At 38.2% G+C, this 27,450-nt stretch overlaps 1 protein-coding gene and 1 long non-coding RNA gene across 5 annotated transcripts in view; one reads left to right on the forward strand and one right to left on the reverse strand.

Annotated features, from left to right (window-relative positions):
* LOC129712324 (cytotoxic and regulatory T-cell molecule) lies at positions 1-27,167 on the reverse strand. Of its 2 annotated transcripts, XM_055660658.1 has the most exons (13): positions 26,030-27,167; positions 17,009-17,155; positions 16,432-16,584; positions 15,739-15,870; positions 14,407-14,568; positions 14,160-14,207; positions 12,740-12,835; positions 9,126-9,230; positions 8,104-8,154; positions 3,127-3,228; positions 1,832-1,981; positions 1,475-1,564; positions 1-164 (listed from the first exon to the last, which is right to left on the reverse strand). In XM_055660658.1, the coding sequence occupies exons 1-13, from the start codon at positions 26,076-26,078 to the stop codon at positions 58-60; spliced, it is 1,392 nt and encodes a 463-aa protein (XP_055516633.1). In that variant the 5' UTR covers positions 26,079-27,167; the 3' UTR covers positions 1-57. The 2 variants fall into 2 exon arrangements, with proteins under 2 accessions (XP_055516633.1, XP_055516632.1); XM_055660657.1 differs by lacking the exon at positions 26,030-27,167 and having other exon boundaries at positions 17,009-18,406.
* LOC129712326 (uncharacterized) overlaps positions 23,839-27,450 on the forward strand; it is a 307,129-nt gene continuing 303,517 nt past the window's right edge. For 2 of the 3 annotated variants that reach the window (XR_008726040.1, XR_008726039.1), the window contains exon 1: positions 23,845-23,920. This is a non-coding gene — a long non-coding RNA (uncharacterized LOC129712326). Of the gene's footprint in view, positions 23,921-27,450 lie in introns of all 3 variants that reach the window. The other variant, XR_008726038.1, reaches the window with a different exon arrangement.

Here is a 27,450-nt window from a genome sequence, read left to right on the forward strand (position 1 = left end):
CAAAGATTTAAAAAAAAACAACAAAAGATTGATTGACTTGTCTGACAACAAAATGAATTAAACTGTACTCTCTTGTGTTTGATCTTCAGGTATATCATTACAATACTGTTTTACTCGTTCTTCTGAATTTGTATGGACTATGTATTGCGTTTGAAGATTAGAATCTGTATAGGAACATAAAGTTGTAATTGTAACATAACATCACATGTTTAATAAAAATAACAATTTCAGTAGTAAATTAAATTTAAAAAACTGAAGATGATAAAAATATGAAATGAATAGAAAATGCTGCATGCTGATTTTTCATCTGAAATATTAACAATGTTCTCTTCCCACAGATCCCCACACCTACTGAGTGTTTCCAGCATTTTTTATATTTATGAAATTCAGCACATTTAAGTTTTAATAATGTGATTTAGCAAATTTAGTTCAATTGTAACTATTATTCTTATGAATCCTGGTGATAACAGCACGTGGAAACATATTCAGCTAGTATTAGTTCATTCAAGTAGTGGAGGACATAGACTTAATTACAATGCCTCATATTGTTCCTATACCCATCATTCCCAATGATGAATTTGTAAATCATCTGTGTTTTGCAACAGCTCAGAATGCTTTCCCCAGATGCAAAGGAAGAATTTAATTGCACTATGAATATGATTCACAAAATCAGTATTACACTTTGTGAAACTCATTAAATGGTTTTCAGCCTGTAGAGAAAAGCGAATAAGGATGGGAATCAACAGCTGAGATAACTCACTCAAAGTACACTGTTGTGACCTGAATACTACATTTAAAGAACTTTTGAAAAATGAGCAGATTTTCACCTGTCTGGTTACTCTGTGATAAAGGTAGTTGTAAACAGTAAATTAACCGGAACAGATCCTATAGAAATTGTTGCCAGTGAGTTAGGTAAGTATGGATTATGAATAGAGGTATAATTATTTTGTCAGGAACATTGGTCATTATAAATTTGTCGTCATTAATTCATTATCTTTGCTGAGGCCAATGTGCCAGCAAGTGTAGGGCAGTGTACTTAATGTTAATCTGGGTATATACTATTAATAAACTACTACTATTGTTTGAAACTAATTTAGGTACACTCTTCTTCAATAATTTTGAGGCGCTTAAATTATAACAAAGGTCCTGCCCCGAAACTTCATCTATCCATATTGCCCAAAGATTTGACCTGCTGCGTTACTCCAGCACTCCAGAATTTTAACCTCGTCATCACTTTGTGTTGCTTTACAACCTTGGTAGTATCTCATTCTTTAAATCTTGGTTTAGCTTCTAATTTCTGAATTTAAGTTCAATTTTATAAATATTATTTTTAATTTTTAATTCTATTTCCATAGTTTCAAAGATGGATTCTCCAATTTAAAATTGATCAACTTAAGCAGCATTGCACATAGAATACTTCTTAAATAATGTTAAGTTTGAAATGGCATCCAGGATATATTCTGCCCCAAATTACCTTGGTTATCATTTTCTGCTCGAACATTTTCTTCGTTACTTGACTTATTTGATTTGTTACTTTCCCCTGTGATATCAGATTCATCTTTTTCTGCAATAAAAGAAAAAAGAATTGTAGATATGGCATCAATAGATGCAAAGACAATGTCTTAGAGATGTCTGTCCACCGTTATTCCTTCCCAAAGGAAGGCTAATTTGAAGAACGCAAAGATGGGAGGCAAAGGTACATTAGTGTGGATTCTTTGAGCAAGACATATGTCAGGGCAACCATAAGTAGAACTCTATTTCAGTAAAGAAGTCAGTATTTTGATGCTAAGGTTAGCAGGGATGTTAATAATAATGTAAGAAATTAGCTTACGCTTTTTCCACTTTAAATGCTGTTTCCATAATTTTAGCACGAATAATTGGAAGATGATAAACAAAGCACAAATCAGGAAAGATACTAGAATCAATAATAGGGCTCCATTCTTCTTCATTTGTTGTTTCTCATATTTTCCGTTATTTTCTACTGTAGGAAATATAAGAAAGATTATTAATGACTTCTCACATAGTATTTTTCTTGTCTTTACGTTATTAACAATGAGAGTAAGTAGGCCCACACAATATCTTTATACTATTAAAAGTCTCGTCTTGTTTATCTGTCTGAAAGATCAAGGAACTACGCCAAAATGGTACACAATAGCGCAAATATTTGGCAGAATCTTACTCAGCTTTTTCTCGTGGTTGATAGTATCAAGTTTCTTCACATTTGATGTTATATTTCTCAATATCAATATTAAAAATTTTGAAAAAGCCAACTTTAAAAATAATAACTGCCTGTGAGTGGGAGACTTTTCTAGCAGCTTCCAGTGATTATGTCACAATGGCATCTCACAGTCGTCCAATCACAATGGGATCTCATTTACACAAGCTGCCGTGAAGATTCCGAAAACCGAAAATGACATCACAATGGGATCTCAGGCACAAGCTGCCGTGAAGATTCCGACAACCGAAAATGACATCAATGTGATCTCTGCTGCCAATACAGAAGCTATGAGAGTTGACGGAGTGGGGGATGGGAGGAGACGCATTGGGGGATGGAGCCTAATGGGTTCCACTTGGTCTAGTAAAACATAAAATTCTGAGTCACCATTTATTGGATGGTATGAAATGCTTGCTTAGAAATTCAAACACTTTTGTTCAGTGCAATGCAACTGGAAATTAACTTTGCCCAAATTGAATCAAACATTTTATGGATGTCTTGTGCCTCCAGAAATCAAACTGGCATTTCCCAGTGTGAGTTACATTTGTACACCCGACATGACTTCCGCGACAGCCATGTGTGGGATGAGTTCATAGGTAATGCATGGTCCTTTTAGAACATTGCAGAGACTTGAGCAGAGGTTTTGCAAAGCAGTTTCTAACTTGCCATTCATAGCTCTGACTACACTTACAATATTCAAAATCATCTGACCTTGTAATCTACCCAACATGGCTCAGGGTATTATTCCAATACCCACTACTCTGATATACTCAAATATACTCAATCTCCAAAGCCCAAACCAAGTGATTACTTCAAGGGTGGCATGCAACACCCCCCCCCTCCCCCTCCACTACCACCAAAATGTAGTTGCATGCCACCCTTGATTTGGGAATAAGTTTAGACAAACTTACTGGTTAAATTGCTGTGACATTTTATTGTCAAAGTTTTTTCACTGTCAATGGATGAGGTATTTGCTTTATTCCAGGTAATGGTAGAATTGAATGTAGTCCGTTCTGAAAAATAAACGCAGGATTGAACATAATGATGTAAAATAATTATTGATTATTGGATATGGAACAGTATGAAGGTATTGTTCTATAAGAGGAGAATTCAGGTTATGCTGAATCATGAGAGAAAACAATTAATAACTTGATCTGGTTCAGTGTTAAACTATTATGTAATGAATCATTTGATTTCTAACATGGCTTGGGTAAGGGGGTTACAATGGCTATCCTTATGCTTAAGGTGTGTGCTCATTAGGTTGAACTATTTATTCATGCAGTTGAGATAACTTAATCTTAAGCAATTAAATAAATATGAAATGGAAAGCTAGTGATGATAATCATAAGCACTAATCTTTCATTAAAAATCAATCTCATTCACTAATCTTGTTTAATTTAGTTTGGAGATACAGCGCGGAAACAGGCCCTTAAGCCTACCGAGTCTGCTCTGACCATAAATCCTCACACACCCATACTATCCTGCACACAAGAACAATTTACAATTTTACCTAAGCCAATTAACCTACAAACCTGAATGTCCTTGGAGTGTGGGAGAAAATTGGAGCACCCGGAGAAAATTCATGCAGGTCACAGGGAGAACGTAAAACTCCTGACAGACAGACAGCACCCGTAGTCAGGATTAAACCTGGGACTCCGGCGCTGTAAGGCAGCAACTCTAGCGCTGTGCCACCATGCCGCTCTTCACGAAAATAAATATATTGTACTTCCCCAGCTAATGTGTGACTACGGACCTGTAACAATGTGGTTGTCTTTTAATAATGGTTTGTAAAGACTCAGCAGGCCACTCTGTTAAGGGGACATTTTAGTCTGGCCAACAAATAATGGCCTTACCAATATTGTCCAGATCCATGAATGAACTTTTTTTCATAATTTATGTTTTATTTTGAACACATGACTTGAAGAGTACATTTGGGTTACCAGGTGAAATATTATTTATTCTGGAAAGTGCTTGATTTTTTTTGTGAATGGTAACTCCATGCTGCAGCTTGATTAAAAAAAAAGCAAGGTTGGATGTGAAGAGCTTGGAATGACCAAGGTTTATCAAAGATGATTTATAAATGTAAGCTATACTTGTTTAAATGCTGTCCGTTACTTTGGTGCAATACTGAAGGAATTCTGTAATTTTAAGACAGTCTTTTTTTTGTAAGAGGCATTTGTCAGATTTGAAAGTTAATTTGGGTGTTGAAAGGTCTCAATAGCCTATCCAAAACAAGGCAGAGCATAGTTTTTCAATATTTGGACTTTGATCAACACCAGCAAAAAAACAAATTTAGTGGGCATCACTTTTCCAAAATCATCCTTTAAAGAAATCATGTCTTGTATGGGTATAAAACTGTGATCACCATCTTTCAAAATGTTATGAGTATTGGTTAAGCCATTTTACTTTCATTTCAGATGCAGATTCCATACATTGAAGAGTCATTTTCATGATATTGCTAACTGCCAAGACTATCAAGATTTCATTACTCATACAGAAGGGACAGGACATTGAAGAGGCAAGTACAACTTAACTACAACTAAACACAACAAGGACTGTCATCACATGACATAACTAACTATACATCTAATAACCAACTAAAAATAATGAAGAGGGAAAATAAATGGAAAAAGTGATTCCTTCTCCATCAAAGCATAATAGAATGCCTGTTTTCCCACAGTAAATACTGTACCTGCATCAGGTATCAGACATGGCTGTAATTCTTTCAGCTCACTGAATCTTATAAAATCTTCCTTACAAAGGTCTAGGGACTGGTGTTCAAATTGGGAGAACTGTCTCACACACGTCAGGCAACAATGTGGCGTGATACTGCTCACAGATACCTTAAACAACATGACAGGTAGACCCATCTTGTGTATATTTCAAAATCTACAATATTTTGCTTTTGGACTTGTCAAACTAACAAATTGAAATGAAACCTAAGCATAGAGGCGTTCTCCCCCGTGTAAATGTGCATGCTTTTCAAAAGTCCATTTCATTTTGGTCATTGACAGTAGATGAGGAAAATAATTATACCCTTCTACATAAGTAAAGAAGCTTCAATCCTTGAGTCATTAGTTTAACATATATATCTAGATAATTTAACACCACTCAATACCACTCTCCTGCTGTCTACCCAAAACCCTTGATGATTATAGTGAATATAAAATTAACCAATTTTAAACAATATATGATTTGACTCCCCCCCCCCCTCTCCTTAACCCCTCCCATGGCATGTCACAGAGCTGTAATCTGAGCCAAATAGACATAGTTAAAGTTTGTTAAAGAGGTGAGTTTAAAACCAGTTAGATAGCCTAACAGGCTAGATAGATTGTGGAATGAAGAGAGGATATTCTATAACATAGGGGGTTTATTAGTTGATATGGCTGAAAGAGTGAGGTATAATCAACTGTTGAGTCAATGAAATGAATATTATAAAGTGTAATTGAACAAAGAAAGTTTGACTGGCAAAATCATGGGGGGATTTAAATGCAAAGATGAGAACACCAACGTGAGCACTTCAGAGCTGGTGGCCAATTCTGTTAGCAAAGGCATGTGACCTATGACTTTTTAATTTGCAGATGCTTAGAAAGGTTGGAGACTATTCCACAGGGAAACATTGTAAGATATGAGTGTACAAGTCAGACTAACCGCCCTATAGTTCCCACTATTCTGCCTTGCTCCTTTTTTGTGCAAAGGGGTAATATTGGCAATTTTCTTATCATCTGGGATCACTTCCGACTGGTGATTCCTGAAATATCACTATCAATACCTCCACAATCTCTAATGCCTCCTCTTTCAAAACCCTAGGGTGCAGTCCATCCGGCCCAGGTGACATCCACCTTCAGCCCTTTCAGCTTCCCAAGCATCTCCCTGGTAATAGCTACTCCACTAACTTCCACCCCCTGACTCTCCTGAATTTCATCTTTTCTCCCCGTATTATCTTTTTAGTTACCCTCTGTTCTTTAAAAACTTCCGAATCCTCTGGATTCCCACTAATCTTTGCTATGTTATATGCTGGTGTCTTCCTGTGAAGACTGATGAAAAAATGTTATTCAACTCCTCTGCCATTTCTTTATTCCCCATTATCACTTCTGCATCAGTAGTCTGACGTCCACTCTTGCCTCTCTCTAGCTCTTTATATCTATATTACTAAAACTCTGTTCTTGACCGGTTTTGGCGATCTGTGCTGCGATTTCGGAGAGAACGCCGCCACCTACGGCCGTCATTTTTGGCCACCTCGCTCAGAGCCCCCCTCCGCCGCATGTGTGCCAAGGATTTTTCCCGTTGATTAAATATGACAGAGATATTAATGATTTTACAAAATTCTCCATTCTCTCTGCTGCCCCTGCTGGCAGCAGGGGGGAGCGACTATAAAACCAGGAAGTGGTGTGCCTCAATTAGTTTCTACAACATGGAGGTCTGAGCTCTGAATGACTGAACAAATGGCTACACAGCTGTGAGTAAGTACCCTTAATTTGGTTTGAAAATGAAAATATGCTTATGGTTAGTTTGAAGGAAAAAAGCACTACCTGCAAATGGTTGTTTGGGGGGTTTGGGTTCTCTCTCTCCTCTCCCCCCCACCCTCCTCTCCCCCCCCACCTCCTCCCCCCCCCCCCTCTGTCCCCCCCCCTCCTCCCCCCCTCCTCCCCCCCCCCCCCCCTCCTCTCTCCCCCCCCCTCCTCTCTCCACTGTCCCCCCCCCCCTCTCCTCTCCCCCCTGTCCTCTCCCCCCTCTCTCTCTCCCCCCCCTCTCCTCTTCCCCCCCCTCCTCTCTTCCCCCCTCTCCTCTTCCCCCCTCTCCTCTTCCCCCTCTCCTCTTCCCCCCCTCTCCTTCCCCCCCTCCTCCTCTTCCCCCCTTCCCCCCCCTCTCCTCTCCCCCCCCTCTCCTCTTCCCCCCCTCTCCTCTTCTCCCCCTCCTCTTCCCCCCTCCCTATTCCCCTCCCCCCCCCCCCCCCTCCCCCCCCCCCCCCCCCTCTCTCCCCCCTCTCCTCTGCCCCCCCCCTCCTCTCCCCCCTCTCCCTCTCCCCCCTCTCCCTCTCCCCCTCTCCTCTCCCCCTCTCCTCTCCCCCCTCTCCCCCCCCCTCTCTCTCCCGCCCCCCACCCTCCCTCCCTTCCACCCCCCCTTCCCTCCCCCCCCCTCCCTGCTCCCCACCTCTCCCCCTCACCCCCCTCTCAGCACCCCCTCTCTCTCCCCCTCATTCTCACCCTCTCTCTCTGTCTCTGCCCCTTCTCTCTCTGCCCTCACTCTCTACCCCCGCCCCCCACCCCTCTCTAGATGTGACTGCAAGTTGGGGGCTATGCGTCAGTAGATAGGGTGATTATGGGGTAAAAGGAGCAAATTAATAATATTGATATAATATCAAGGGGGGTAATTAGCGTGAGTGCGGGGGACGGGGGATAGTTAGTGTGTGTGACGCTGCATGCCGCCTCCCCCCCCACAACCGCACGTTGGGGGAACAGACCCAACGGGTCTGCACTTGGTCTAGTAACTTATATAACTCTTGCTATCCTCTTTTATATGATTGGCTAGCTTACCTTTGTATTTCATCTTTTCTCCCCGTATTGTCTTTTTAGTTACCCTCTGTTGTTCTTTAAAAACTTCCCAATCCTCTGACTTCCCACTAATCTTTGCTATGTTATATGCTTTCTCTTTTAGTTTTATGCTGTCCTTGACTTCCCTTGTCAGCCACGGTCTCCTCTTTATTCCCCTAGATTTTTTCTTCCTCTTTGGAATGAAAAGATCCTGCATCTTGCAGATTATTCCCAGAAATTCATGTAATTGCTGTTCCACTTCAATTTGAAAATGACAGAGCACACTGCTTGTCATGCACATAATAAATATTGTGAAATATATTTTATTCATGCAAGAAAATATTGATTACATACCATTTCTCTCTGTGCTGTTTTCATTTGAATTGAGTGGAGTGCTACCATATCCTGAAAAAAATAGTAAAAAGAATTTTTAAAATATATTGTGGCCATATGATTTATCTTTTTAAAATAATCAACTCAAGTCAAGTCAAGTTTTATTCGTCACTTGCACATAAAGTGCAGTGAAATGAATTAGCCAGCAGCGGTACAATAAAAAAAGAACACACAATACACCATAAAAATTTAACACAAACATCCACCACAGCATTCATCACTGTGGTGGAAGGCACAATATTTGGTTAGTCCTCCTCCAGGGTCAGGACCTCAACCCTCCGCAATCGCCACTGCGGGCATCCAGATGTTCAGACAAGGTAAGTCCAGGTAAGTCCTGAATCGGTGCCGCCCCACCGGAGACTGCGGCTTCAAGATGGTGTAGGCCGCAGGCCGGCGGTCGAAGATCTAAAGTCTCCGCCGCGCCGCAGCCAGAAGCACCGCAGACTGCAGGGCCGGTGGTCGGAGCTCCTCTCCAGGGATCCCCGGCGAGGGACCCCGCTCCGGATGGTAAGTCCCCGCCGCGCCCCGTTTAGAGTAGGCCGGCGGTCGGAGCTCTGCTCCCGGGTCCCCAACGAGTGATCCCAGGCTCCGGGCGCCGCGCCAGCTGGAGATCCGCAGACCGTGGCCTCAGGCCGCCGCGGGCCAGCGAACGGAGCTCTCCCCTCTGGCGACCCCCGGCGAGGGCTCGCCCGTTCCACGACGAAAGAGTCCTCCGGGAAAGGCCGCACTGATCCTCGATGTTAGGCCACGAAGGAGGTGACATGGAAAAAGTCCCCTCTCCGTGGAGGAGGCGACCGAAACGGTTTCCCCTTTACCCCCCCACACCACCCCCCACACAAGACACACAAAGAAACATTAAAAACACACCTTGAGACACACTAAAAAAACAAAAAAAGTAGAAAAAAACTAACATGCTGCTAGCAGGGCTGCCGGCTCGCAGCGCCCCCACCGACCTCGTTTCCATTTTGCAATAACTAACTCACCGATGAATGAACCTGCTTTTGTCTTGAAGGTGCTTTTTTGAATTTCTGTGATTGGTAACTCCATAATAGGTGTAGAGCTTGCATTCAATGTTGTGTCATTTTCCACTGGTTGAAATAAAAATCAGATTTTAAAAGTCAATTGATTAAGAAGCAACAAATGTATCAAAATAAATAATCCCATCCTGAAACTATGTTGCATACAAACTGAAAAGTTAGAAACGTTGGATTCTTGAAATAAATTAATGGCTAATCCATTCTTGACCTCAATGCCATTTTCCTGCTGTCCCTTTATAGCTTTTAAAAGCTGCGATGAGTAGATAATCAGCCTCCCTGTTCCCACAAGATTAACCATTTCAATTTAGATATGAAAACTAAATTTTGACAGAGCCCAAAACAAAATAATTATCTTCGGAATTATTTTGCAGTTGCCAGTTTTTCACCCCGAGGGCGGAGGTTGTACGGAATGAGCTGCTAGAAGAGGCGGTAGAGGCATAAACAATGTTTAAAAGGCACTTGGGCATGTACTTGGATTGAAAAAGAGTAGAAGGATACAGCCCTAATGCAAATAAATGGGATTTGTATGGACAGGCAATACAGTCGGCATATATGTGTTGGGACAAAACGCCTATTTTTATGTTCTACAGCTCTATGACTCAATGGAAAATGTGACTGCAGTTTCTATATTTATGGAATATTCCATGTCTCTCTATTCCGAATTTTCAATGAAAGGTTTTCCTCAATTAAGATAAACATAATTTAAGAATCAGAGTTTTGAATATTTGTTAAGTTTCAAATTTGTTTATGCAAATAAAACAATGTTCTACACAAACAAATCCTGTGTTTGCATTCATTATTTTTGTATGTACAAGGTGAAACAGTTTTTTAAAAAATGTTTGTATGCTTGATTCCTTAATTAACATATTTCAGCGTAGTTTATGAAGGTAGGTTCATCTGCTAGCTGTTATTTTAACTGAACTGTAATATAATTCCATCAGCATGTCCTTAATTATTAATAAGAAAGGAGCATACAATTTCAGATTATCAGAACAGTTGTTTTAAAGCATTTGTAAGATTAAAGTAGTGAGGTGGAACATTGCATAGTGCTTTTGCATGGTGGAGTTATTGAAAATGTGATTATTCCCACCATTTTTACATGATAAATATATTTCTGTTAGAGATACGTTAGCATGCAAAAAACACGAAAAAATATGAATCTCCAAGGCACAAGCATCCTACTCCCTTCACCCAGTCCCAGAGGCCGGGTATAGGGTATACAATAAAAATCGTGCAAATGTTGGAAATCGGAAAAAGAAACAAGAAATTTGAAATAGTTAGCAGGTTAGGCCATATCTGTGGAAAGATAAATAGTCAACATTTTGGGTCTATGCCTCTTTGTCAGACATTCCCCAGCTGCTTTCTGATATGCTGTGTTCTCCAGCATTTGTGTTGCCTATCAAACTAAGGAGACAGAGTGATGCCCTCATTAAATCAAATGAAAAGAAATTAGAATAAAATAGAAAGAACAATTAAAGTAAGTGGCATTAAAAGGACAATGACAGCATATATTTGAAAATGACTGAGCAGTCGTAGAATAGGACTGAATATTTGTCAGTTTGAAGTACTGTTCAAAAATGTTGAAATTAGGGTTCTGTTGATATACTGCATATCTCTCCTCATGATTCTGCAAATCCAAGGTGCTAAGCGTCCACACCATCCTGCCTCATCCCACAGTCCCATTCTGCAACCATTGATTCCCTACTCTCCCCTCTCAAACCATTCCTTACTTCACCTGCATTCTGATTTTCCTCCCCAGGACATACATCACTTTACTGGTACCAATCCTTCCCCCACACACCTCTGAAAACTGATGGTTTCCTGCCATTACAGTTCCCTGTAATTATGCTGATACTTTTAATTTAAATCATGTGTCCTATTTCCATTTATGTCACGTTTCATTCAGTTTTAATCTCTTCATTCCCTTGAACTCTGCTCAAATAACAGCTTTTGCTATTAGCAGAACAGGATTAAAGATTAAATAATGACAGTTGTATTTTTAGTCGTGATTTTCTAAAGGAGACTAGTGCAGTACTAATTTCTGTCCAGTAAAGTAGAAGTTACTGGTGCTATCTCAAGTGCTTAAGATTAGAATGTCATGGAGTCATGGAGCTACACCACAGACACAGACCCTTTGGTCCATCTCGTCCATGCTGACCAAGGTGGCATACCAGGTTAGTCCCATTTGCCTGCGTTTGTCCCATTGCCCTCTAAACCTTTCCTAGCCATTGTCTGTTGTCTGATAAAAGTCATAACTGTATCAGCTACCGTAGCTTCTTTGGGCAGTTCATTCCAGATATGAACTACTCTATGAGGAAGAAGGATACTATTACCTAATTACACGACCTACATTTTGCATTGGTGTTTTCTGACTTAGGTTATTTCAGCCATTGAATAAAGGACAATTGGTACATTTTCTAGATATCTCTTTTATGAGAATCCCCCAAAATTTACATTTTAATTACTCTTTTTAGCTTAAGCAGAATTAATTACCATTTGTATGCAACATTGAATCATCTGTTGATGTGAGGAAATCATGTTAAATGAGAAGGAAATTAATATTTACACTTTATTTAACATAATGTCAATAAGAATGTGTATAACCTGCATTAATATCATTTATTTGACAGGCAACTTGTATATAGATATATTTTTGAGGATTTAGATATCATGGCAAAGCGTATATTAATCATATCTCTAATTGTCCATGAAAAGGGGGTGGTGAGCCACCTTATATATATTTGGGTGAAGAGTGAAGGTGCACAATGCTATTGAAGGTAGAGTTAGACTCAGTGATGATCAAAGAATGGTAATAAATTTCCAAGTATTAAAGATGTGTGACTTGGAGGATCTGCAGGTAGCGCTCTTCCTATGTGCCTGAAGCTTTGTCCTTCCTGGTGGTAGAGATCATGCCTTTTATGATCGATAGTCGGTGTGAACTTGGTGGGCCAAATGGCCCATTTCCATGCTGTGTTTATAACCTAAACTTCATCAGTTGAGGAAAGATGGTACATAGTAACCAGGGGTTTCCTGGAATTTATTTGACCTGATAAAAGATTTCATGGAGTTGGAATCAATGTTGGGAACTCCCACGGAGTCTCCTACCCTCGACAGATGCTGCCAAACCTGCAGACGTTGCACCAGCATTTTGTGTTTTGCTGAAGATTCAAGCATCTGCAGTTTCTACTGTATATATTTGAACCTTAGACATGTAAATAACTGGGATTAATTGAAGATTTTATTTAGAAGTGTTTTAAAATTGGCAGATGTAGTCTAGGGCATTCATAAAACTACTTACAGATATTATTCCTAAAATCAGTGGAGTAAATGCAGGGTATGTATTTAACTGCCAAAGTAATTGAAACGTTTACACAATAAAACAATTTATGGTACAGATCAGGGCATTCAGCTTGTGATCTGTGCTGATGATTTTGACCTGGATGGGCATTTTGGCCTGGATGGGCACTTTATGTCAAGAAGCTCAGCAGCAATTCTTTCTAATCCTCATTCCTTTTTGCATTCACCTCAAATGCACAAGTACTGATTGCCTTCATACTCACATTTAGTTTTTGGAGTTTCTCGGGTGTAAAAGTCCTCCTTGTCTAGGTCAGGTTGCTCACTGTCCATTGTTGGTTCTGGACTGGTTGTAGCCACATCTGATCATTAAACCAAAAATGATTCAAAAGTGAAGCAAATTGAGTCAACCTTAAGCAGTATTATTCACAGGTTGGTAAAAAAATCTGCAGCTGAGCTTATACACATCAAATTAATTAACTAGTGCACTGCTGTGTAAATGCAGGCCAGTCCTTGATTTTTGGAACTGCACTATTTAATTTGGGGATTAATCCAAGTGGGATGATAATCATAAGAATAGTACACATAATAAAATTAGCTAACATGTCCCATTGGTGTGTTGGTAAACTCAGTTGTGTGAAGGCAGTGAAGATAGACACAAAATACTAGAGTAACTCAGCTGGATCAGGCAGCATCTCTGGAGAAAGGGGATTGCCCATTCTTAGATAATCTGTAATTCTCTAATCAGTAGGATGACTACAAGATTTTGAATAAAAGATTATGAATAAAAGATACATACGACTAATCTTTTGAGTTTATTAGTGTACTTCCTGGAATTTATACTTGACTGAGCAAAAAACACTATTTTTCCTTTACTGTAGCACTTTTGCTATTGGTTATCTTATGTTTAACCACAAGGTGGCGCATTTGAGAAGTAGGTATATGTCATAAGATACAGTCTGCGCCATAATCAATAAGGTTATGGTGTGCGTTCACTTTCCTGTCTGTTTCTTATTATCCCAAAGTTCAAGTGTCTATCCTGGCCTTGAATATATTTAATGATTCAGCCTCTACAACTCTGGAAGAGTTAAGGAATTCCAAGGATTTATTCCCATTCATCTCTATCCTAAGAAGAAAATTCTATTTCTGAAACTATACTCCACAATTCTAATTCCTCAAAAGGTGAGAGCAGCATCCTTTTTTCATATTTCCTCAGAATCTTATCTGATTCAGTAAGATCGCCCCCGATGCTTCTAAATTCTTAAGAGTAAAGGCACAATCAGCTCTATTTTTCTGCATAAGGATTAAGGAATATTATACATACGGTTCTAAGTGTTACAAATAACTAGCTTACAGATGACCCATTAAGTTATCTAATAATTGAATTAGGAAAACATATTTTTGTACATCCTTTCATGGAAGTGTGGATTTTCTGAAAAGCTTACATAAGGTAAGATTAGGTCAGCTAGGGTCACAATGAAGGATAAAAGATTGGCTTCATATTTTCCTTGCAACATTCTTGTTGTCTACATATTTGAGCCATTAAGCTCAGTGGGAGAAGCAGTCTAATGAGGATGTGAAGCTATGTATCTTCAAACTACACCCACATTACCACAGATGGAAGAGAATGTGTATAGTTCAGTCAGACTGACAGGATGAAGAACTGCGATTGAAACTAAAACTCACCACTTGTAGTTGTTTGTGCGTATGATTCAGTTGGTTCAAATAAATTGTCTGTGGCAAACAAAATATAAATTAGTTACAGGCTGCAGCCTCATTAAACCTCGTTTGACATTTGGTAAATATTCAATATTTCATAAATATATGAAGTCATAAGTGACAACTACTTTTTGTAGTCAGTATATGTCGGTATCATTTAAAAACATACCTCTCAAAGCACAAAATCATTTATGATGATGAAAATTCTACTCACAATTGTTATCAAATCTGTAGGTTGCTCTAAGAATTCTGTTCATTAATGCTTCATGTCGAACCAAACAGTCAATTCTGGAATTCTTGTTATGTCGTTTGAGTTTCAATATACTGATTGTTGTATACTTTGCACTATTATTTTCTTGTTTATATTTTGTGCGCCCTATGTTGTTTTTAAAGAGAAGATTTGTTAGATAAGTTTTATTAAAAGCACGGAGCAATAAGAGCTGTCACGTACTGGAATTGTAGTTAACCAATATGAAACTACTCATAATCTATTTATTAGCAACCACTATAGTTGGACCTATAGTAGACCCCACACATGGTGTAATTTTTTGTTATTTGGGCTCTTTCTTTTACCAATGAGAATTTGTGTCTACAGTATATCAGTTGTTACTTAAAACTGCATTGGTATAGTTTTAAGTTATTAGATAAAATCCCTGCAAAATGAAGATCTCTTTGAAATTATGTAAAGTATTATAAAGTATTTTAAGTATAAAGTATAAACAACTAGGTGACAATGGCAAGGCCGTAAACATTGGGTATATGGGCCAGCAGGACCTTTGATAAGGTTCTGCATGATAGGCTGCCCTGGAAGCTTAGATCGCATGGGATCCAGCTACCTAACTGGATGCAGAACTGGCTTCATGGAAGGAAGCAGAGTGTGGTGGTGGAAGGTTGTTTTTCAGACTGGAGGCCTGTAACCAGTGGTGTGCATCAGGCATCGGTGCTGGGCTCATTGATCTTTGTGGTTTATATCAACGATTTGAATGAGAATGTACAATGTATGATTAGTACATTTGCAGATGATACAAATGTGGGTGGTATTGTTGATAGTGAAGATGGTTATCAAAAATTACTGCAAGCTCTTGATCATTTGGGCCAGTGGGCTGAGGAATGGCTAATGGAGTTTAATGCTGATTACAAGATGTTGTAGTTTAGGAAGTCTAAAGGACCTTCACAGTGAATGGCAGGCCTTTGGGAGTGTCGTGGACCAGTGGAATCTAGGAGTATAGATGCATAGTACCCTGAAAAAGTTGTCACAGGTAGACAGGGTGGTAAAGAAGGCTTTTGGTACATGGGCCTTCATCAGTCAGGGTATTGAGTATAGAAGTTGGGACATTATGTTACAGTTGTACAAAACATTGATTAGGCCACACTTGAAGTGCTGTGTTCAGTTTTGGTCACCCTGCTATAGGAAGGATGTAATTAAGCTGGAAAGAGTGTAGAGAAGATGTATGAGGATTTGCCAGGACTGGAAGATTTACCAGGACTGTAAAATCAAAAACATATTATAAAGGATTCAAATCTGAATTACTTAAAATGTTCTCACCATGTAACTCCACTCTGTTGTTCAGGAGCCAGGTTACTTGAGGCTTTGGCTTGCTTCCTTTGGTGATACAACGGACCACCTTCTCTTTCAATGAACGTTTGCTGACACTCAACATAGGGTTTGAAGGTGGTGCTGCAGAGTTGAGAAAATATGCATTTGTTTTGAAATGATACATACAAAATACATTCATTCTTTAGCATGGACTTTAATTCTGCCAATCAATGATTAAAGATGTAATGTGTAGGAAAGAACTGCAGATGCTGGTTTAAATTGAAGGTAAACACAAAATGCTGGAGTAACTCCGCAGGATAGGCAGCACCTCTGGAGAGAAGGAATGGGTGACGTTTCGGGTCAAGACCCTTCTTCAGATTAAAGATGTAATAACTTATTTTGAACTTAATTTTAAAATCCGAATATGAGGCAAGTCTAATTTTGATTTTTAAAACTTTTAAAAGTTGTTCGGGAGAGTCTGTTTGCAGATAAACAGTTTTCAAATATGGAAAGGGCTAACAGATAAAATGGCAGAGATAAGTACAATCACATCATTTAAAAGTTGTTTGAACAAACACATGGAATGGGAGCAAGTGGGACTAGCTACATGTAAGTTAGGCAACTTGGTCAACATGGATGAGGTGGGCTGAAGGGCCTATTTCCATACGACTATATACATTTTCATCTTGGCAGTATACATACCTAAAACAGTGAGATGCACTTGCTTCTTTATTATTTTATGAGCATAATATAAGCAGCTATAGATGCCGTCATCATCCACTGTGGTATCGCGAAGTGTGATAATTAACTGTGAGGTTGAGTAATTAACTAATTTGAATCTGTGATCCCTTAGCTCTGTTGGTAAAATAAATGTATAATTACAATCTCAATAGTATATAGTACTTGCTGTGCCACCGCAGATCACCATCATATAGAAGTTACCAAAGACATTTAACATGCACCGGAATTTTTTTTTTTTTTTTGCCATTTTGTTTTAATTGAATTTGTTGATAGATAAGGTTAAACAATTGGGCATTGCCTGAGCTATCAGCAAACATTTGGTAAGCACCTCTCAATAATTACCACACAAGGTAGAATTCAGTGTAAATTCATTCCAAGAAAGCCTATTATTGCTGTGTTTTAAAATTGGAGAGATTTTTAGAGGTAAGGTTGTTACGAGGAAAGGACCCAGCCAGGTAACTGATTTCAATAAATTCCAGAACTGGCTCAAAATCTGACCAATGTACTATTGTATATTGACGGCAAAGGCCTTGCTTACCTTTCTTTTTGTTAAAGTATAGAACTTGTTGCTTTGGATTTTTCCATTCAATATATGATCCTTCACTTTTTTTCATTGTACAATTGAGAACTGCTGAATTTCCCTCGAGCACAGTAATAAATTTCCACTGTAGGCTTTGTGAATTTGCTAGAAGGATAAAAACAAATGGTCTGTGAACATTATTAAATGAGGAATCTAGTTTCATGCATCTCACAGTGTACCACCTTATTGTTAGCATTCAGCCTCTTCTTCCTTTGGTTCACAATGATATGTTTCGAGTAAGTGCATGACATTTCGTAGTGGAAGACATGGAACAGATATTGACATTCAAGGTACTAATTAATCTAAATATACAGAGGAAGTGACTTTTTGTCTTTCCTTGATTCACTCTAAGAGTCTCAACCCAAAATGTAATTTGTCCATATCCTCCACAGATGCTGCCTCCACTTTGCTTATCCAGCACTTTGTGTTTTGCTCAAGATGCTAGCATCTGCAGTTTCTTGTGTCTCCACCTCAATACACCATATTTTTTCCCAGATCCGAGGATATATGACATATTATGACTTTAGATATAGTTAGATACTTCAAAATACATTCTTCAAGCAAGATTCCCTGATCGAAATATCCTTCAATTCGGAGAAAAATATTTTGTGAACCTATAATCTGTCTATCCTTCTGTCACCCCTTTGTGTTTATTATAGTAGTCATTGGAGTTCATGATAATGTCATTATGTAACTCATGCATAATCCTGTAATCATGTCTCTGAGAAAATGTTAATCAAAATTCAGTTATTCATTGCTTCATGAAAAATCATAAAATTGTCTCACCGTTGTATTCCTTACAAAGCCGAGATAGCTCTGCATTGATTTGCTATTTATCACAGTGATTTTTGGTTACTTAACAATTTCCAAAGACAAAGCTCTACTGTTAGTGCTACAGAAGGCTGTACCATCAGGATAACCAGCTGTTCTGAAATTAATGCACCTCTCCCCATTGCTAAAGGTTTCTGTAATTCTGAAAGATTATTCCAAATCTTTTCATAATCCAGCAACAAACATATTAAAAAACATTCATTTCTGCTGTATGCAGTTCCAAATTATCCCTTAACACCACACTAACCACCTGGATCTTCAGTTATTGCGAAGTCAAAAGACCGAGAATGTCAAGGGCTTGTCCCACTTTCACGACCTAATTCACGACCTTTGCTGAGTTTGCCCTCGGCTCATGCTCGCAGCATGGTCGTCACAAGGTCGTAGGTAGGTCGTAGGAGGTCGTAGGTAGGTCGAAGGTACTCGTGGCATCAAGTAGGTCGGGGCGTTTTTTCTAGAATGATGAAAAATGTCCACGAGTAAAAAAGGTCGTGAATTAGGTCGTGAAAGTGGGACAGGCCCTTTACATTTCTCCATGCTAAAAAAAATCAGAAATCAGAGGGCTTGGGGATTACTTGGCAGAGTGGGTTTATTGATCTTATTGAATTGCAGGCTGGCCCATGGGCTGCTAACTGGTATTTTTTGTGTTTTTTATGTATTGTTTATATCTACAAACAATGCCAGAAGAAAGAAGATTTTCCAATGATTGTTTAGGAATGATCAATTTAGGATTTCCCAAGTTTTTACAGAGCACCAAAATGTAACTTGCAGAAGTTCTAATTTACTAAGTACAAATTTTGTAAGACGATGAGAGGAAGTGAAAACTGACACAGACTTTTATGGTAGTATGAGTATTGGGTGTAGATTGCCTGTGAAAAGTTTTAATGTGAGAAATGGTCAATCTATGACCTCTTAGACAATGGAACACAACGAGTCGTGCAAGAAGGATTGTAACGTTCAATGCTTTGATGTTTTGGGCTGCTGTATTGTGTGCTTTCTTCTCCTACACTAGACTCTGTGACCTCAGTGGTCTTTCCGGTGTGAAGGAAACTGTAAAAAGGCATGATTCACTAAAAAGCCCCTTATGGAAAGTTCATCAGATGTTCACTTAAATAAACTTCTGTAGCCTTTAGCTTACATTATCCACATTTCTACTTTAAACATGAGTGACGATTCACTGTTTGGTAAATGTCTAACATAAGTGAATCATAAATACCACTAAGTAAACCACAAGCCATACAGTAACTTCACAGTGGAGCAGTGGAGTCTTTGATAAAATTAACTCAAATTATATATTTCCAAAGGTTCTACTGAAATGATTGCTTTGCTGTAATATCAGTTAACTACAAGGGATGTTCCAAGCAATGGTTCTGTCACCCTGCCCCCACCCTGGCCATACCCAGTATATTAAGAACAATTCAAAAATGTTATAAATTACAACAAAAAAAACTACTACCCTACAAAACTCCTATCCTACATTTCCAAATTCATATACTACACTTGCTCTGAAAGAAACAACCTGGCCAAAAACAATACATCAAATTAATGCGTTCATGCTTTATGAGCAAGCTAAGGTATTATGAGCAAGCTAAGGTATAAAATAAGATATTTTAATGAGCATATAGTCTTTTTTGTCAAGTGAAACAAAGGTGAGAAAAATTCTTAAGATCAAATATAATAATATTCATCTTGGCCTGATGCATGGACAAATATTGTTCCGTTATTGTAAAAAAAATGTTCTTGCTAATTTTCTCTTAGGTATTTCTATCTAGTAAGACTACAAACTCAATTATTTCCAGTATTATCTTAATTTTTAAGGAAATGTTGAACAGAGAAAATCTCCCCAAACGAATTGAAGCTGACTGAAGCAATTTCATACCAATAACTGCTTGAGAAATTATTTGAACAACTTAACATTCAAACCTAGCTGCCTTGATTAGAATAAACTCTTTACATCTCAGCAAAATATAATCCAATCCAGGAGAGGAAAATCTGAATTTGTTGATCTTTCTGACAAGTATGTTAAATAATTTTGACTATATAAACCATGTGCGAATATTTAGAGTTATGTAATAATTCCATTAACTTTCCTTCTCATCTGTGGTAAAAGTTCAAAATTTGATAATGCAGAAGCAAAGAATGTGATTTACATTGTTTTCTTCCAGATAAACCACAATATATTTGATCTAAACCAAACATTTAGATAAACCTCATTAAAAAAAAAAACCCAATTAAAATCTCCACAATGATATCAAGGGGAGAGATGTTTGTGAAATAACCTTTCCTCTGTGTTGGACATTGTAAATTGCTATGTTGCAAAAGTGACATTACTTCAAAATAACTTAATTGGCTGAAAAATTTTTTGAGATAGTCCAAAGGGATTAGCATGATGCTAAACAGTTAAGATTATAAAGAACATATTTACAGTACACTCAGCAGATAGCAAATATTTTTAAAGTAAAATACCACAGCTAATGGAAATCTGAAATAAATGGGAAAATACCAGGAAAAAACTCAACAGACTCATCTGTGGTGAGAGAAATAATTTTTCAGGTCAATGACCTTTGATCAAAATAAATATTTCCCGAGTCATCATGTAACAATTGTATAGGATGGTACAGAATAGAAACTTCCTGATGTCTTATTACACTGGAATTTAGGAAGAAGTTGAACATAATATATTTTAGACACAAACCTTCTTGTGCTAAATTACATTAAATTGTCATTGTAATATCAATACATATCAGCTATATGTTAATCATAAAATATAAGGAAAGTGGAGATTAAAACTTTTGTGAACCTGGGGGGGTTGTAGGGTTGATGAAGGACTTCAGAGTTAGGACTGATTAGTTATCTCAGGGGCTGAGACTGAAGTCCATCCTTTTACAAACAAAGTGTTTTCCTTCGGACATGTTAACTACCAGTGAACAGAGTGATATTTGTAACTTATACAATTTCATTTTTGCAGCAATTTTACTCGTGGTGAATTTAGTAATAGCTCATCCATAACTGAACAAAATTGAATCCACATGATTATCTTGAAAATAAAAAAATCAAACAAAAAAAACAAAATTGCTGGCAACATAGGCATCATTATGTCAACCAGTATCTATAGAAATAAAACTGCTGGGAACATTCAGTAGGTCAAGCGTATCTGTGGAAAGAAAAACAGAATTAATGTTTCGGATTGAAAACTCTTGGAAGGATCTTTTAAGTTGAAACATTAACTCTGTTTTGTTTTTCACAGATGCAGTTAACCTTCTAAGTGTTTCTGACTGTTTTATGCCATATTTATTTAACTGTGAATCATGTTGCCTGCTGTCTGTTCAATGAGACATTGCACTTCTTAGTGAAAGGAAGAACTTTCACATTCTAATGATTACTTTCTAATTAGTAAGACAAGTTGAACATTTTCACTGTTGTACAATAGCTTAGATTCAATTAAAAATTAAAACAAGATCTACTTTAATCCGTAGGATGATGCCACTAATTAGAATGCTTCCTCTATATTTACATCTGTCAATATAAGTTAAACATTTGTATTGCAGCTTCATATAAATCAATATAATTCCATTTAATGTACCATGTAAATTGATTAACTTGAATTAAAGATTGAATAAATAGTTTCTCCATTTCATTTCTTTAAAAATAAAACCTTCCCCACTGTTAAGATTGTTTATGTTCTTCAGGATTGCGCATATTTTAAGTTTGTGTAACTATATCAGATGTGAGCAATCATATCTCCTGTTCTGTTTACTGTTGGGATTGACTACATCACTTGGAATCTAACTTAAGTGATCAATATACTCTAAGACAGGACAAAATAGATGCTTGTTATCCAGCCATCATTTCTCCCCAACATACTACCATTTGTTTTGCTCCACGGGTAAAGTTGAATTTCATTCTTTGGGCATTTCAGCCAGACAGTACTGGACAAGTAAAATATAATCTGAACATATATTTCAGATTTAGGAAACAATTTTCATTTCCACCCCAGTGTTTGCCATGGATCTATAAATAGCATACTTGGTTGAATCAGAATGACATGCAGTTTGGGCAGACAGCTCAGTGAGGTCATGGGAATGCACTCCACAGTCTATTTTTTAGATGAGATACTAAATCATGGCGGTGTTGGGTATTTTCTCCAGAGAAAAGAAAATCCCAAAATATCTCAGGTAAAAGACAAAGGGGAATTATCTCAGGTTTTCCAGGCCCTCCATAATGTTTAATTGGATCTAAGCTATTGTATAACAGTGAAAATGTTCAACTTACAGTGCCCTCCATAATGTTTGGGACAAAGACCCATCATTTATTTATTTGCCTCTGTACTCCACAATTTGAGATTTGTAATAGAAAAAATCTCATGTGGTTAAAGTGCAAATTGTCAGATTTTATTAAAGGGTATTTTTATACATTTTGGTTTCACCGTGCAAAAATTACAGCTGTGTTTGTACATAGTCCCCCCATTTCAGGGAACTATAATGTTTGGGACACATGGCTTTACAGGTGTTTGTAATTGCTCAGGTGTGTTTAAATGCCTCCTTAATGCAGGTATAAGAGAGCTCTCAGCACCTAGTCTTTTCTCCAGTCTTTCTATCACCTTTGGAAACCTTTGTTGCTGTTTATTAACATGAGGACCAAAGTTGTGCCAATGAAAGTCATAGAAGCCATTATGAGACTGAGAAACAAGAATAACACTGTTAGAGACATCAGCCAAACCTTAGGCTTACCAAAATCAACTGTTTGGAACATCATTAAGAAGAAAGAGAGCACTGGTGAGCTTACTAATCGCAAGGGGACTGGCAGGCCAAGGAAGACCTCCACAGCTGAAGACAGAAGAATTCTCTCTATAATAAAGAAAAATCCCCAAACACCTGTCCGACAGATCAGAAACACTCTTCAGGAATCAGGTATGGATTTGTCAATGACCACTGTCAACAGAAGACTTGAACAGAAATACAAAGGCTACACGGTAAGATGCAAACCACTGGTTAGCCGGAAAAATAGGATGGCCAGGTTACAGTTTGCCAAGAAGTACTTAAAAGAGCAACCACAGTTCTGGAAAAAGGTCTTGTGGACAGATGAGACGAAGATTAACTTATATCAGAGTGATGGCAAGAGCAAAGTATGGAGGAGAGAATGAACTGCCCAAGATCCAAAGCATACCACTTCATCTGTGAAACATGGTGGTGGGGGTGTTAAGGCCTGGGCATGTATGGCTGCTGAAGGTACTGGCTCACTTATCTTCATTGATGATACAACTGCTGATGGTAGTAGCATAATGAATTCTGAAGTGTATAGACACATCCTATCTGCTCAAGTTCAAACAAATGCCTCAAAACTCATTGACCGGCAGTTCATTCTACAGCAAGACAATGATCCCAAACATACTGCTAAAGCAACAAAGGAATTTTTCAAAGTTTAAAAAATGGTAAATTCTTGAGTGGCCAAGTCAAATCACTCGATCTGAACCCAATTGACCATGCCATTTATATGCTGAAGAGAAAACTGAAGGGGATTAGCCCCCAAAACAGGCAATACATGCCTGGCAGAGCATCACGAGAGAAGACACACGGCAACTGGTGATGTCCATGAATCACAGACTTCAAGCAGTCATTGCATGCAAAGTATATGCAACAAAATACTAAACATGATGACTTTCATTTACATGACATTGCTGTGTCCCAAACATTATGGTGCCCTGAAATGGGGGGACTATGTATAAACACTGCTGTAATTTTTACATGGTGAAACCATAATGTATAAAAATGGCCTTTATTAAAGTCTGACAATGTGCACTTATATTACAAATCTCAAATTATGGAGGATAGAGGCAAATAAATAAATGATGGGTCTTTGTCCCAAACATTATGGAGGTCTCTGTATCTTTCCACCAACACACGCACCATATTATTTGGCTATTCCATGATTAAATGTTCTGCTCTTTTTTCCTGTTTTACAGATAAACCCTGAACTTCAGCACTACTCGTTGTCTACCAAGCATCTTTGGATATCCTAAAGATTATGTTGCCAAATATTGAGGTAAGGTTTCACAATCCGTGGATAATCAAGTGACAATTATTTAAGTGAATGCCTTGCCACCGAGTAAGTCAAGAAGCATAAAAACTCATCTAGCATACTCATCTAGCAAACTCATCTAGCATATCAAAGTTTGTTAGCCAATACCATGTTATAATCAATTTAATCTTGCACCTATTTATAATACTCCAACCAGTATGCCAACAAAAAAATTTAATGGAAACTGATAGCTCCTTGCTGAATGGGTTCTAATTTCACAGGAAAATATTTAAATGAGGAATCATGAAATACACATCATTCATCGATTTAGATGTATTGGTTGAACTACTGTTGTATTAATCCTGTGGGGTGGCTCGCAGAAAGACTAAGTTGGCGGAAAATGTAACGTGAAATATGCTTCCGGATGGAAGTCTGAAATGTGGAAGATACTTCTCAATGCAATTCACTACAAAATAGATTTATTTGCCATATTCTTGAAAGACATATCAAATGAAAAAATATTGAAAATATTTCAATTAAATTGAAATATAAACTACTGCAACAAACTCAGTGATTCTCCCCAAATCTCCTCATCTTGCTGAACTGTTAACAAATGCTCTTTCCAATAAAGACAAATCCCCTTCATTGAAGGCAAACATCATTTGTTTTTGTTGAAAATGCAAAATGGAAAAATGTGTTAATGTGGTTAAAAACAATACCTATCTATTACCAGGCTTTCATGTTTTTGAACAAAAATGTATGAGGATTATATATTTAGCACATTTCACTTTGGGACCATTCAGTCGAGGTGCATTGTTGAATCTTTAGCTGGTATTCCATTTATTTATTTATTTTTAATTATATTTAATTAATGGATATGGGCATCACTGGCATGGGCAATGTTGATGCTTCACTTTGGGACCATTCCCTCGAGCTGTGGATTGGTTTGGGAACCCCATAGAGAAGCCGGTATTCAAGAGCAAGTTCTGAGGGTTGAATGCCAGTAATATCTTTTTCCATGGAACATCATGGTTGCTGAATTTAATCCTGCTCTCATTTGGTGTACGTATTAATGAGGGTGATAGCAATTGGTAATTTGAACCATCGCAAACTTTTCTGTTCTGACTTACGCACATACATCAATTAGAACATCCTGTGTTGCCATGTCTCACAATAGTATAGCAGTGGACTAACAAATCAGAAATCCAGATTAATGGTCTGAATTCTGGTCTATTCATGCCAGCTGTGTGTGCCATCTAGAATTAACATTTTTATCACAAGTTTGCTTCCAAGAAGTCAGATAACTATTTTGATTTAAACACTAAAAGATGCTGGAGAGAACAAAGTGAATGTTTCAGTTTGAAGCCCCTTCGTCATATCTTTAAGTTGCAACTCTGTTTTTCTCCATAGTTTCTACCTAACCTGTTGAGTGTTTCCAAAATTTTCTGTTTTTATTTTAGAATTTCCGGGTCTAAACAATTCTGCTGGTCTTACCTGGTCTGGCCATAATGTGATTACACTCCCATCACAATCTGGTTGCCGCTTAACTGGCCTCTGAAATGACCTTGCCAGTCATTCCATGTTTAGACATCAAAGAGGGGTAGCAACATTACCCACGCCAGTGATGCCCATGCCCATTAATGAAATATAATTATAAATAAATAAATAAATGGAATACCAGATAAAGATTCAACTGTGAACCTTATTGACGCAATTTGTTCATTTAATGTTTAAAATAACATTTCGCTATCAGAATGATTTTACAAATTGCAAGTTGCATTTCTTTGAGGAACTTATCTCAAAGTATACAGTCGTTCAGATAAACTACAATTAACCTTGTTGATTTACCAGTTTTATTAGTGATCTTTTATTTTTATAATTGAATTGTATATGAAATCAATACAATCTCAGTAATTATACATGGTGTTTCTCCAGAGAATCTCATCTAGCTTGGAAACTTCTCAATATTGAGTATCAAATACTTTCATGTAAAACTTCCCCAGACAGGATGTCAGCTCGGTACATCAACAATTCACGTTTTTTAAACATTTTACACTATAGTTTCTCAGCACAATTAAAAACAAGGTTACTTCAATTTTATATCCAAGAGGTTAAGTAAAGCTTTTAATTTACCTTGAAGTGCAGCAAAGACCAGAAAACACAGTACTGAAAGAATAGCCATGGTCTACGAGCAGAACAATATCGGACTGGTCTACGAACAGAACAATATCTGACTGGTCTCTCTCTGCTTCTGTATTTAGTAAAGTAACAGGACGTGGGTTACCATGACGTCACAACACCATAAGTAGTAAAACGCATTCCACCTAGTTTTAATCCTCGTGGTGTAGGCATTAACTGCCGTGAACATTACAACGTTTTGAATGTAATTTGTTTTGAAAAGTGTGAGATATCTTTCATTTCATTTTCAATGTTAAGAAAACATGACTGCAATTTTCCTTGTGTTATTCAGTGCATGCATGGTAAAATTAAATATGTGCAGCATAAATATTGAAGAAACTTGGGTATAGGGTATATACAAATTCAAATTCCTCAGAATCAATATCAATAACAACTTTTCCTGGGCCATCCATATTGAAGCAATGACTAAGAAGGCCCACCAACGCCTCTACTTCTTTCAAAGATTTCAAAGGTCTTTTATTGTCACATTTACCAATTAAGGTACAATTATGCGAATTACCATACAGCCATATGGAAAAAAAACAAGACACATAACTACATAAAAGTTAACATAAACGTACAGCGCAGTGGATTCTCCACTTTCCTCACTGTGATGGAAGGCAAAAAAGTCCAATCCTCTTCCTCTATGTTCTCCCGCAGTCTGGGCAATCGAACCATCCTTCGGGGCGATTGAAGCTCCTTCAGCCAGCGGTCGAAGCACCCGCATAGGGGCGATCAAAACTCCCGTGTCGGGAAGGTCGAAGCTCCCGCGTCACGGCGATCGAAACTCCTGCGTCGGGGTGGTCGAAGCTCCTGCGGCTTGTAGTTCCCGAAGTCGGTCTCTGACTAGAGACCGAGAGTTCCGTGATGTTAAGTCCGCAGGCACCCACGCCTTCAACCATCTCTACTTCAGCGCTATCAATGCAAACCAGGATATGTGTACCGCTTGGCTTCCTGAAATCAATCCCATGGTTGGAGCTCCGAGGTTGAGCCCTGGCAAAGGGACCGCGGGCTCCGCAATGTTAAAGTCCTGTAGTCACTCACAGTGGAGCTCACCAAAGTCGGTCTCCAGCAAAGGCTGCCAACTCCTCGATGTTAGGCCACAGTGCGGACGCAGATACGATACGGGGAAAAATTGCATTTCCGTCAAGGTAAGAGATTAGAAAAAGTTCCCCCTACCCCTGTCCCCCCAACCCCCCACATAAAACAAGCTAAAGACTAAAAAAAATACATTTAGCACATACTATTAAAACTCAAAAAGGAAAGGGACAGACAGACTATTGGCGAGGCAGCCTTTGCTGGCGCCACCCACTTATGCTTAAAACACATTTCTAAGGATTAGTTATGTTATTCATTTTATTTGTCCTTTATGAATC

This window comes from Leucoraja erinacea, chromosome 32 (genome assembly GCF_028641065.1).
Source record: "Leucoraja erinacea ecotype New England chromosome 32, Leri_hhj_1, whole genome shotgun sequence".
NCBI lineage: Eukaryota > Metazoa > Chordata > Chondrichthyes > Rajiformes > Rajidae > Leucoraja > Leucoraja erinaceus.

What these genes read in the sequence shown, in the direction of transcription:
- LOC129712324 (XM_055660657.1), bottom strand. Translation starts at nt 17,246, where the DNA reads ATGCTAACAATAAGGTGGTACACTGTGAGATGCATGAAACTAGATTCC. An exon ending in ATGTCACAGCAATTTAACCA is followed by an intron (nt 1,982 to 3,126) that starts GTAAGTTTGTCT and finishes TATTTCCTACAG; the next exon opens with TAGAAAATAACGGAAAATAT. An exon ending in AGCAGAAAATGATAACCAAG is followed by an intron (nt 165 to 1,474) that starts GTAATTTGGGGC and finishes GTTCCTATACAG; the next exon opens with ATTCTAATCTTCAAACGCAA.